This window comes from Bufo bufo, chromosome 2, assembly GCF_905171765.1.
Source record: "Bufo bufo chromosome 2, aBufBuf1.1, whole genome shotgun sequence".
Lineage (NCBI taxonomy): Eukaryota > Metazoa > Chordata > Amphibia > Anura > Bufonidae > Bufo > Bufo bufo.
Window position 1 is genome coordinate 744,733,874 of NC_053390.1, and position 13,993 is coordinate 744,747,866.

General features: G+C 46.8%; 1 protein-coding gene across 1 annotated transcript in view; it reads left to right on the top strand.

The window, feature by feature from the left end:
- Nucleotides 1-13,993, top strand: part of ARAP2 (ArfGAP with RhoGAP domain, ankyrin repeat and PH domain 2) — a 703,001-nt gene that overhangs the window by 63,013 nt on the left and 625,995 nt on the right. The window contains exons 5-6 of the mRNA XM_040419005.1: nt 2,039-2,109; nt 3,394-3,705. Coding sequence (XP_040274939.1) covers nt 2,039-2,109; nt 3,394-3,705 — 383 coding nt within the window. The remainder of the gene's footprint in view (nt 1-2,038; nt 2,110-3,393; nt 3,706-13,993) is intronic.

A 13,993-nucleotide genomic window follows, 5' to 3' on the forward strand; every position in this document is an offset into this window, starting at 1 on the left:
GCACTCTCCCCTCATCCGGGCAGTGGTTGCCTGGTTGTCTCCCATTTACTTCCATTATACTCGGGTGCTCGGCCAGGCACACGAATATCGCGATGTGTTCGGACCAAACACCCGAACACTTTGCTGCTCGCTCATTACTACTATCTACCTGTTTCAGCTACTATTCTGATGCTGCCACCTGCCTGATGCCACACACCTGCTGCCAGGTGCTCCTACTGCCACCCACCATCTTTAGATGGTACTGGCATTGCCCCCCCAACTCACCAATCTGTCACTGGGCTACTCTGTAGTCTGCTCATGCTGCTGCCACCTCACAACTATGTCACTGGGCCACACTGTGGTCTCGTCATGCTGCTGCAAGCTCACCACTTTGTCACTGGGCCACACTGTGGTCTCCTCATGCTGCTGCCACCTCACCACTCTGTGGTCTCCTAATGCTGCTGCCACCTCCCACTGTTTCACTGGGTCACTCTGTGGTCTCCTCATGCTGCTGCCACCTCACCACTCTGTGATCTCCCCATTCTTCTGCCACCTCCCCAGTCTGTCACTGGGCCACTCTGTGATCTCCTCATACTGCTGCTACCTCAACACTCTGTCATTGGGCCACTTTCTGGTCTGCTCATGCTGCTGCTACCTCACCACTCTGTCATTGGGCCGCTCTGTGGTCTCCTCATGCTGCTGTCACCTCCCCACTCTGTCATTGGGCCACTCTGTGGACTTCTCCTGGAGTTCCCACCTACCCCACTTCATGACTGGGCCACTATTTTTCCTTTTTGGCCTGGATGACATCACCATTTATTTTACCCATCTTCTGTTCTGTCAGAAGGAAGGAAAAATGAGACGCACAATGGATCCTGTTTATGTAGCAGCTGTAAGGCCTGTATGACATGCAAATATTCAATTCACGTTCCATCTCTGTTTTGGATCCACTCCTGTTCTTTTTTTGGCTTTAGCAATACTGATAGATTACTGACCAAATGCTGACCGAGTGAAGGCGGATGCTCAACAGACAGGATCCTTTTTTTGAGGATTATTGTTCTGACGGATCAGAGGAAGGGGAAAAAAAAACTGTGACGTCAACACAAACTTACTGCTGACACCCTCTCCACTCGGTTATGGGTGGTCAACTTGTATAAGCGTTTAATAGAACATGTTCATTAGAAATCTATGTGGAATCAGCTGACTACGTTTAAAAGGAGTGCGCTCTTTCACGCTATAATAGGATCTTGGGCCTCTGCACGGTTCTTTATACCTGTCACTAAGATTGACATGTAAAGCTGAGTTCACAATTATTTGTTCAGTTTTGGCCCCATGAAGGGTGCAGTGATTCTAAGAGCGACGCCAGTTATCTGCATGTCATACTGACTTACAGTATTGTTTCTCTACCACAACAAACTCCCTGTACGTTTTTCTGCAGGACACAGTGTTTTACACCACTATGCAGGCTCTCTGCAGCCAGGAAATTGCTGTTTTTTAACGAGATTCGCCACGAAGAAATTCAAATTGAATCAAATGTTTTTGGAAAATTAAGCGAACCGACCGAATCAAATTTTTGAGAAATTTGCTCATCTCTAGTTATTATGAAGTAAATTCTAAATTGCATTATCACAATACAAACTAATTGTCAATACACACTATATCTGTGGGACACTATCAATGTATGCTCCAAGAAAATTTCCTGAGTTTTGCACCAGCGTGCCTATAGCGTATAGTTTAAGTGGCAAATGCATAGTAAAAGGGTTTCTTTAGGGCATAAGTTTGTCTGGGATAAATCCAGTACAGTAAAAAGAGAACACAGTGTAAAGTTTGCCTTTCCTTCCTTTCCTTCCTTATTATTAATTCATTACTGATATCTCAAGCAAGTTAAAGAGTTTTTCTTATTACTCGTGATATAAACAATACTACAACATACGCTCAGATATTTTTGTCTTGGAATTTACATTTAATATCTGAAGAAGAATACATGTGAGCCAAAATAATGTTATTTTATAAGGAATACTTATGGATTTTATAACTGTACATTTAACATATTTTCTAGGAAAACGCTGGTGATGCATTTTTATTTTCCAGTAACAGTGATGTGAGTGAAAGCATAGCATCCAATACAAGGTAAAAACAAAGTTTCCGTCTAACAATATAAAAAAAGCCTATTGTTAGTCCTATCTACCTCATATTTATTTCATTGTTAAATATAAGCTATAACATTGACAGTGATATTTATGAGCTTACATAACATTTATCACAAGCAATCGTAATCATTATCTACCTGAATTTTTTGAGCATACTAACATAATTCATTGCCTAAAGGTTTTACATTTCATAATACAGGTTGTATTCTTGAACTTAACTGTCTGGGCTCCAGCACTGTGGTATCTGGCTGTGGCGCGGTCCTACTGCAGGCTGAGTGACCGCCCAGCCATCCTATGGATATGCAACTTGTGTTCTGGTCCATGGACTTATCAGGGTTCTGATCCAGGGACTAAGCGCTCTATTTAAATTCCCTGCTAGCAATAGTCCTTTACTCCTTTGCCAGTGATAGTCATTGACTCCCAAGCTGTGATCCGGTTCTGTGTAAATTTGGATTGCTTCTATTATTTACCTCTCCTTGCCTTTGACCATTCTCGTGTTTTGGTACTGTGTTTCTCATCTGCTTCTGACTTTTGCTTGTCTATTTAACCCCCCTTGTCTTGTGATTTGGTACAGTATTGTCCGCTTGGTTCCGATCCATTTATGTACAACTCTGTCTCTGTGTTGTACTGTCTCTGTGTCTGTCTTGCACTTTAGCAGAGTAGGGAAACGTTGACCAGTTGCGGACTTTCCGCCTAGGGCTTGCACTGCAAGTAGGCAAGGAAAACGGGCAAGGTTCAAGGGCTCACTGTCTGTGTATTCCAGCCTACCGTTGTTACAATTCTCTTTCCCTTTCTTTAAATTCTTTTTAACTCTTCAGTATTTCTCCTCCTTCTTATCTTTCTTGACCTTTACCATCTTCTTTAACTTTCTTTTTCCCTTGTTTTTTAATTTCCTCTTCCGACTCTGCTTCTTACTCTTCCATATTCACATTTTTTTGACGCTCACCTATTTCCCTGTTATATTACCATGCTTACTTCACTCTCACATCATGTCCTAAAAAATTGGGCTGTAAAAAAAAGTTTTTATATTAACAATATGTAGGCTTCATCAACAATAAGTGTGTTTGCACTTGGAATCAGAGAGAAACACATTAACAGGATACAGTATTCAAGGGCACTAATCTCACCAACTAATGTAATCACTTGCCTAAAGGTGCAGTTACCCCATATGCACAATAGTCTTCAAAACATAATTTATTCTGCTAAGAACGTGATTATTTCTGTATATCATAATTTTATTTCTAATACCTTTTTTTTTAAACAGTAAGCAACCCTCTTCTGAGAGGAATACAGATTTATCACTTCAAGGAAGTTCAGAGGAGTCAATATATTCAACATTGGAGGATAGCAATATTTGCTTGGGTTTAAAAATATTGTCCACTGAGGAAACACAAAGACGATCATTCCAAGATACCATGCTACAAAATGTTGACTTTAGTCATCTGCAATCAACAACTCAAAATCCGAATTCATTGTCATCCCAAGAAGAAGTCTCAATCACACCATATGCATGCTTCTATGAGTCATATAATACATTGAATAAAACTGGCTGGTTAGACAAACTTTCCCCACACAGGTGAGTTTTGTTTTCTTTTACTTTGAACATTCAACATTAGCAAGACCAGTGGTATAGAAAAGGGAGAGCAGAGCTAGCAGATGCATCCAAGCTCTGGTGTATGTAGTGGTAAAATGCTACTCTACCATCGAAAAATAACATTATTATAAGTGATAGGTTAAAGGTTCTGTTACAGATTTTGCAAAATTAACTGTAAAGGGTAGAGTTGAGCGAACCCAAACTGTAAAGTTCGGGTTCATACCGAACTTTAGGGTTTTCGGCACCTGGACCCGAACCCGAACATTTACGTAAAAGTTCGGGTTCGGTGTTCGGCGATTTTTATGGCGCTTTTTGAAAGGCTGCACAGCAGCCAATCAACAAGCGTCATACTACTTGCCACAAAAGGCCATCACAGCCATGCCTACTATTGGCATGGCTATGATTGGCCAACTGCAGCATGTGACCCAGCCTCTATTTAAGCTGGAGTCACGTAGCGCCACCCGTCACTCTGCTCGGATTAGTGTAGGGAGAGGCTGCAGCTGCTGTGAGGGAAAGATCAGGGAGAAATCTTATCAAGAACTGTTTTTTGTACTCAGCGATCTACAGCAAAAGTGTTTTGTGGGTGCAGTGGACAATTTTTTTAAGCCTGCCCTGAGCCAACTACTGCTGAAAACGAACTTTTTTTTCTTCAGTTAATCAATATCAATACATGATCGGCAGCCATTTCATGCAACGATAGTGCACCAGCACAGGCTATCTGCATGTCTGCAAGTCCAGAAATACTGCTTTTTGCTTACTGGGGTTAAAAAAATACATCTGTTAAATATAGTGCACATCTGAGATTATTTAGGTTAGAAATACGGCTTTTTGGTTACTGGGGTGAAAAAAGCCTCTGATATACTGCACATCTGGGATTACACGTGCATAAGTGACTGTCACATTTAGGCCACAAATACGGCTTTTTGGTTACTGGGGTGAAAAAAGACTCAAATATATTGCACATCTGGGATTACACGTGCATAAGTGACTGTCACATTTAGGCCATTAATACGGCTTTGGCATAGTATGGTGAAAAAAGCCTCTGATATACTGCACATCTGGGATTACACATGCATAAGTGACTGTCACATTTAGGCCACAAATACAGCTTTGGCATACCGGGGTGAAAAACCCTCTAATATACTGCACATCTGGGATTAGACAAGCATAAGTGACTGTCACATTTAGGCCAAAAATACGGCTTTTTGGTTACTGGGGTGAAAAAAGCCTCTGATACACTGCACATCTAGGATTAGACATGCATAAGTGACTGTCACATTTAGGCCAGAAATACGGCTTTTTGGTTACTGGGGTGAAAAAAGACTCAAATATATTGCACATCTGGGATTACACGTGCATAAGTGACTGTAACATTTAGGCCATTAATACGGCTTTGGCATAGTGGGGTGAAAAAAGCCTCTGATATACTGCACATCTGGGATTACATGTGCATAAGTGACTGTCACATTTAGGCCATTAATACGGCTTTGGCATACTGGGGTGAAAAAAGCCTCTGATATACTGCACATCTGGGATTACACGTGCATAAGTGACTGTCACATTTAGGCCATAAATATGGGTTTGGCATACTGGGGTGAAAAAAGCCTCTGATATACTGCACATCTGGGACTAGACATGCATAAGTGACTGTCACATTTAGGCCAGAAATACGGCTTTTTGGTTACTGGGGTGAAAAAACCCTCTAATATACTGCACATCTGGGATTAGACAAGCATAAGTGACTGTCACATTTAGGCCAGAATTACGGCTTTTTGGTTACTGGGGTGAAAAAACCCTCTAATATACTGAACATCTGGGATTAGACGTGCATAAGTGACTGTCACATTTAGGCCACAAATAAGGCTTTTAGAATTCTGTGGTGAAAAATCCCTCTGATATACTGCACATCTGGGATTACACTTGCATAGGTGACTGTCACATTTAGGCCACAAATACGGCTATTAGGTTACTGTTGTTAAAAGAAACCTTTTTTTCATATACTGCACATCTGTGATTACACTTGCATAGGTGACTGTAACATTTAGGCCACAAATAAGGCTTTTAGGATACTGTGGTGAAAAAAAACCTTTTTTTCATATACTGCACATCTGTGATTACACTTGCATAGGTGACTGTCACATTTAGGCCACAAATACCGCTGTCATATAGAGTTTTAAAAAAAAAATATCGAGTGCAATACCCTACATCAGGGTTTTTATTGGCAGTTAATTATTTTCAACAGACTTAACCACTTTTTACTTTGCTTTGTGAACGCTAACTATGAGGCAAACATCTAATAAGGGACGCGATCATGGTCGTGGTGGTGGTGTTGGTGGAGCCTCTGGTGCATGGAGAGGACATGGCCGTTCTGCCACAGCTACACGTCCTACTGAACCTACTACCTCAGGTCCCAGTAGCCGCCAGAATCTACAGCGATATTTGGTTGGGCCTAATGCCGTTCTAAGGATGGTAAGGCCTGAGCAAGTACAGGCGCTAGTCAATTGGGTGTCCGACAGTGGATCCAGCACGTTCACATTATCTCCCACCCAGTCTTCTGCAGAAAGCGCACAGGTGGCGCCTGAATCCCATGCCCATCAGTCTGTCACATCACCCCCGTGCATATCGGGGAACCCGTTTGAGCCTCAAGTCATGCAGCAGTCTCTTATGCTGTTTGAAGACTCTGCTGGCAGGGTTTCCCAAGGGCATCCACCTAGCCCTTCCCCAGGGGTGGAAGACATAGAATGCACTGACGCACAACCACTTATGTTTCCTGATGAGGACATGGGAATACCACCTCAGCACGTCTCTGATGATGACGAAACACAGGTGCCAACTGCTGCGTCTTTCTGCAGTATGCAGACAGAAATGGAGGTCAGGGAGGAAGACTGGGTGGAAGACAATGCAGGGGATGATGAGGTCCTAAACCCCACACTGACTTTCAGAGTTCGGAGGAAGAGGCAGTGGTGAGACCGAGCCAACAGCGTAGCAAAAGCGGGAGCAGGGTGCAAAAGCAGAGCAGCCGTCGCCAAAACAGTTCGCCTGCTACTGGCCACCGTCAAAAGGGACCGAGCACACCAAAGGCAGCTTCAAGGAGTACCCTGGCATGGCAATTCTTCACACAATGTGCTGACGACAAGACCCGAGTGGTTTGCACACTGTGCCATCAGAGCCTGAAACGAGGCATTAACATTCTGAACCTTAGCACAACCTGCATGACCAGGCATCTACATGCGAGCACGGGCTGCAGTGGAGTAAGCACCTTCAAAACCAAGAAAGGGCTCAGGCCCCTCCTGCTCCCTCTTCTGCTTCTGCCTTGGCCTCTTCCTCAGTCTCTGGAGGAATGTTGGCACCTGCCGCCCAGCAAACAGAGGATGTGCCACCAACAACACCACCTCCGTCACCAAGCATTTCCACCATGTCACACGGAACCGTTCAGCTCTCCATCTCACAAACCTTTGAGAGAAAGTGTAAATTCCCTCCTAGCCACCCTCGATCCCTGGCCTGGCCCCTGAATACCAGCATTTCTAAACTACTGGCATTTGAAATGCTGTCATTCAGGCTGGTGGAGACGGACAGCTTCAAACAGCTCATGTCGCAGTACGTCGTTCCCAGCCGCCACTACTTCTCCAGGAGACCCGTGCCCTCCCTGCACAACCAAGTATCGGATAAAATCAAGTGTGCACTGCGCAACGCCATCTGTGGCAAGGTCCACCTAACCACAGATAGGTGGACCAGTAAGCACGGCCAGGGACGCTATATCTCCCTAACTCCACACTGGGTAAATGTAGTGGCGGCTGGGCCCCAGGCGGAGAGCTGTTTGGTGCACGTCCTTCCGCCACCAAGGATCGCAGGGCATCATTCTTTGCCTCCTGTTGCCTCCTCTTCCTACTCGGCTTCCTCCTCCTCTTCTACCACCTCCTCATCCGGTCAGCGACAGACCTTCATCACCAACTTCAGCACAGCCAGGAGTAAACGTCAGCAGGCCGTTCTGAAACTAATGTGTTTGGGGGACAGGCCCCACACCGCACAGGAGATGTGGCTGGGTATAGAACAACAGACCGACGAGTGGTTGCTGCCAGTAATTCTCAAGCCTGGCCTGGTGGTGTGCGATAATGGGCTAAATCTCGTTGCAGCTCTGGGACTAGCCGGTTTGACGCACATCCCTTGCCTGGCAAATGAGCTGAATTTGGTGGTGCAGAAATTCATTCACAACTACCCCGACATGTCTGAACTGCTGCGTAAAGTGCGGGCCTTCTGTGCTCTCTTCCGGCGTTCTCATCCTGCCGCCGCTCGGCTGTCTGCTCTACAGTGTAACTTCGGCCTTTTCGCTCACCGCCTCATATGCAACGTGCCCACCAGGTGGAACTCCACCTTGCACTTGCTGGACAGACTGTGCGAGCAGCAGCAGGCCATAGTGGAGTTTCAGCTGCAGCACGCACGAGTGAGTCGCACTGCGGAACAGCACCACTTCACCACCAACGACTGGGCCTCCATGCGAGACCCGTGTGCCCTGTTGCACTGTTTCGAGTACTCCACCAACATGGCCAGTGGCGATGACGCCGTTATCAGCGTTACAATACCACTTCTATGTCTCCTTGAGAAAACACTTAGGGCGATGATGGAAGAGGATGTGGCCCAGGATGAGGAGGAGGAAGAGGGGTCATCTCTAACACTTTCAGGCCAGTCTTTTAGAAGTGGCTCAGAAAGAGGATTTTTGCAAGAGCAGATGCCAGGTACAAATTTGGCCAGCCAGGGCCCACTACTGGAGGAGGATGAGGAGGAGGAGGAGGATGGGGATGAAGCATGTTCACAGCGGGGTGGCATCCAACGCAGCTCGGGCCTATCACTGGTGCGTAGCTTGGGGGATACGGAGGACGCAGACGATATGCCTCCCACAGAGGACAGCTTGTCCTTACCTCTGGGCAGCCTGGCACACATGAGTGACTACATGCTGCAGTGCCTGTGCAACGACTGCAGAGTTGCCCACATTTTAACGTGTGCTGACTACTGGGTGGCCACCCTGCTGGATCCCCGTTACAAAGACAATGTGCCGTGCTTAATTCCCTCACTGGAGCGTGATCAGAAGATGCGCGACTACAGGCGCACGCTGGTAGACGCGCTCCTGAGAGCATTCCCGACTGATGCCGGGGGACAAGTGGAAGCACAAGGCGAAGGCAGGGGAGGAGGAAGGGTTCGCCAACCAGCTGTGTCAGCGCCAGCACCTCAGAAGGCAGGGTTAGCATGGCCGACATGTGGAAAAGCTTTGTCACCTCGCCGCAACAACCGGCCCCAACTGCTGATATGGAGCGTGTTAGCAGGAGGCAGCATTTGAACAACATGGTGGAACAGTACCTGTGCACACGACTACACGTACTGACTGATGGTTCTGCCCCATTCAACTTCTGGGTCTCCAAATTGTCCACATGGCCAGAGCTTGCCCTGTATGCCTTGGAGGTGCTGCAGCCAGTGTTCTCTTTGAACGTGTATTTAGCACGGCAGGAGGCGTCATTACAGACAGAAGCAGCCGCCTGTCCACAGCCAACGTGGACAAGCTCACGTTCATTAAAATGAACCAGGCTTGTATCCCACAAGACTTATCTGTACCTTGTGCAGAATAGACATTTATACCACCATTAAACACACATTCTTGTACTCAAGTCAAGTGCAATGATTCTTTGTTTTCTTTTTTTTTATTTGTTCCAATATTTTGGGGGCTACCTACCCCAATAAAAAAATAAAAAAAACATTGTTGGCTACCTCCTCCTCCTCCATTGCTGCATCCACCTAAAACACCACATTCACCGCCTCCTCAACCTCCGACTCCATATTCACCTCCTTCTCTGAGTTGCAGGTTAATAATTTGTAATTTTTAGTTATTTTATTTCATTTTAAGTTATTTCCCTATCCACATTTGTTTGCAGAGCAGTTGCCATGCTCTTAAGCACATTTTACTGCCTTTTGCATCCCTCTAGCCTTTTCAAGGACTATTTTAGAGCCATTTTTATTCAAAAAAGTGCCAATTTTAGTGCCCTAAATTGAAAAAAATTTCAATTGTCAGGTGCCATTTTACCATTTTTGGCATATACAAACCCCTGCTGTGCCTGGGTGACAGGGGCCTAAATCTCTCAAAATCCTCTGTTGTATTGCTGGGTGACAAGAACCCCCTTTTGCCGTGAATGAACCCCTCCTGTGCCTGGGTGACAGGGGCCTAAATCTCTCAAAATCCTCTGTTCTATTGCTGGGTGACAAGATAACCCTTTTGCCGTGAATGAACCCTTGCTGTGCCTGGGTGACAGGGGCCTAAATCTCTCAAAATCGTCTGTTGTATTGCTGGGTGACAAGAACCCCCTTTTGCCGTGAGAGAACCCCTGCTGTGCCTGGGTGACAGGGGCCTAAATCTCTCAAAATCCTCTGTTCTATTGCTGGGTGACAAGATCCCCATTTTGCCGTGAATGAACCCTTGCTGTGCCTGGGTGACTGGGGCCTAAATCTCTCAAAATCATTCTGTAGTGTCCCACTAGGTAAAGGTGGGCACTGCACAAAAGGGGTTAATGTGTCTTTATTACATTTAATGTTATGTGTATGCATTTCCCTGTGTTAGCTGGGTGTCAGGCCTGTCAGGGTGTAGTTTAGCCTCCCAGACGTTAGAGTGAGCTAGAGAGCCGTAGATATATATAGGAAGGCCCAGACAGGGGAGTGGTAGTTCATTCCAGGGGACTAGAGGAGTTACTTCGTCCACCTGAAGCTCCTGAGGCTAGGCTTAGCTCAGTAGAGACACCCCGGTTGCAGGACGTCACCTCCTGGGAGAAACCACAGCTCTGCAGCAATAAAGCCAACATACTACAGGCAAAGATAAGTAACCCTGATAGGCAGATGCTTTAGGAAGAAAAGCAAGGATTTAATACGAGAGGAAGATATATATATATACCAAGGATATAAGCCACCATTTAGGCATTTGGGCCTTGGGATTGAAACCAGACAGGAGTTCTAGAAAGGAACAGTGTACGCTATTTCTGAGGAAAGGTACAACCTGATTCTGAGTGCATTGTGGATTTACCCTCTGAGTGTCTTGCATAACTTATACCTGCCATCTTGTGGAATAAGCCTGCTTGCAAGCTGTAATACAAAGGACTGTATAACTACCTTACTGTATAAAGTTGGACTGTTCAGTAAAGAAACGTTTGGTTCACTATACCATCTGTGTACCTCAATTATTCCCACTACAAATCGGTGTGCCACCGTCACCGGCGTCACGAAACCAAAAGGGACCTTGCCCCAGGCACTCAAAATACCTGTAACATCCAGGGCACCTCATCCACCATCAGGCCTGGTCCCTACATACAGAGTGTGCCCCAGAGGAACTGTGTCTACCTCTCCTTCACTGCCGCATGCCTGCCCAGGGTTCTCCAATACAGTGAGCAACCCTCGATTGCCCAAAACCGTGACCTCACATCGCAATACCCTGCAGGTCTGGCATGCTGCATAAATTGGCGTCACGAACAGGATTTACGGAACATTCCTGCGCCATTGCGGATATACAACTGTGTGCTAAAAAGTGCCTTAAAGTGACCAAGCCCTATTGTTTTATTCAAAATTGCTGGGCCAAAGAACTGTCATAATTAGCGGTGTGAAGATAAAGTTTTCTGGACTGTTTGCTGCTTGTTTAAGCCACCGCTTGCTGTCAGTGAATAGACAGCCATTTTGCCACTTAAACCTGAGGTGGATCACAAGTGCGCCCGGTGAACTGTTTGGCGCGAAAAGAACCAGGCGGAGTCATCACCCAGCCGGCGAGGAGGAAGAACGCCGCCCTGTCTGGAGAAAAAGGTGCCGCCTACCTGAGTCCCGGAGCTACGAGAGGCCGCGCCCACCTGCTGACGCTGTACGCAGGACGTCCGACGCCCGTAGCCGCGCATCTCGCGAGACTTGGAGCGAGCACCACCGGAGTGAGTACCAACTTAAAACTGTTGCCGGCTCCGCTATTTACCTTACCGGAAAGTTCCCGACCCCTGCCAGGGCACCGGAGGGAGCCCTGTTAGCGACAAAAGACTTTTCTGTGAAAAAAAAAAAAAAGTTATTCTCATTGCCGCTCCGGTCCGCTCTGATACATTTAAAGGGCCATACCCTGTCACGTCTGCAGTTTTTTCAATAGAGGATCGCAACTGCGGATTTATATGATCAATCAGATATGAATCTCAGGCGTCACTCACAGTCTTAAAGGTGAGTTAGAGATTCTACCATCACGTGATCAAGGAACACAACCACAATTCAACACAGAACTATTGCTTCATAGACGGTGGTTAGTAGATGAAACACTACTTATGCAGTGGCTGCAGCAGGGATAATGTTAGGGTACGCCACGGTACTATTGCTTCATAGACGGTGGTTAGTAGATGGAACACATTTATGTAGTGGCTGCAGCAGGGATAATGTTAGGGTACGCCACAGTACTATTGCTTCATAGGCGGTGGTTAGTAGATGAAACACATTTATGCAGTGGATATAGCCTGCAAGCAGGCAGAGGAGAAGCGCTCTCTCTCCTGAAGGGTACTTGCGATAGGCAGCAGCTGTGTGATGGGAGAGACTCCCGGATGGCTGTAGTCTGAGGACTGAGCGGGTCCGTCTTCCAGATGGTAGGTGTGGAGAGAGCAGGGTCCGTCTTCCAGATGACAGGTGTGGAAGGAGCAGGTTCCGGTTTGGTGTAATGTCCAATACAGGTTCGTGAGGCAGCAGGCGTTCTGGCAATAATCACAGCACGACATGCCGCCTCACGAGTGCCCTTAAGTAAAACCAGGAAGTGCGCAGCGCTCGCCGATTGGTCGGGATGACTTCCGCGTTCCACCCTGGAACGCATCCGTCACGCCACTCCCTGGAGTTCGCACGACTTCCGCGTTCCACAGTGGAACTCAGGGGATCGCGGCAGACAAGCAAGAGGCCGCCCCGTCGGTGATATTACAGTATCCCCCCCTCAAAGGAACACCTCCGGAGTTCCCCGTGGGAGTAGGGCGATCCGGATACCTACGATGGAACAAACGGGTCAACCTAGGAGCATGTACATCCCGTGAGTCCTCCCAAGAGTCATCCGCAGGAGCATAACCCTTCCATCGAATGAGATACTGTATAGATGATCCCCTTCTTCGGGAGTCGAGTATTTTGTCGACTTCGTACTCAACCTCACCCTGGACCTCAATTGGAGGGGCAGGAGGAGAGGCCCTAAGAGGGAGCCGGTTAGATTTGTATGGTTTGAGTAAGGACACATGGAATGAGGGATGGATTCTCCAATTGGAAGGAAGAGTTAGGCGTACCGCATTTTGATTCAGGATTTTCTCGATGGGGAAAGGGCCTATGTACTGGTGACTGAGTTTTTTTGTGGGCACGTTAAGGCGGAGATTTCTCGTGGACAACCACACCTTGTCTCCCACACAGTATGTGGGGGGACTAGAGTGTCGAGTGTCATAATATCTTTTTTGACGTTCTTTTGCGGTCTTTAGGTTGTCCTGTATTACGAGGGAAGTTTCTTTTAGACATTCGAGGTAGTCCTGAACTGCAGGAACATTACCAGGTAAGTAATCAGGTGGTAGGTTGGTCGGGTGGAACCCGTAGTTGGCATAGAAAGGAGAATATTGAGTGGAGGAATTCATGGAATTGTTATATGCAAACTCGGCTAGAGGCAGTAGATCAAACCAGTCATCTTGGAGATGGCTGCAATAGCATCGAATGTACTGTTCTAAACACTGATTTACTCGCTCTGTCTGACCATTAGTCTGCGGATGATATGCGGTCGACATCCTGTGGTCAATTTGGAGGGCTGTGCATAGTGCCTTCCAAAATCTTGATATAAATTGACTGCCCCGGTCGGAGATAATCCCGGCGGGTAAACCGTGTAAGCGGAGGACTTGGCTGAGGAAGGTCTGGACGGTTTCTTTTGATGATGGTAATTTTTTAAGTGGAGAGAAGTGGGCCATTTTGGTTAGTAGGTCGACGGTAACCATGATGGTGTTGCAACCCTCTGAGCGAGGGAGGTCGACTATGAAATCGATAGAGACAATCTCCCAAGGTCTGGTGGGTGTGTCTAATGACATCAGTAACCCATAGGGAGGCTTTCTATCGGTTTTGGTGGAGGCACAGATATCACAGGTGGAGACATATTCGTGGATAGATTTGGACATGCTTGGCCACCAGAATTTTCTACGTACAAGCTCCAGCGTTTTGGTGATGCCCGGGTGGCCCGCTAGGGGTGTGTCATGCATGAGTCGAATGGCAGAAGGTTGCA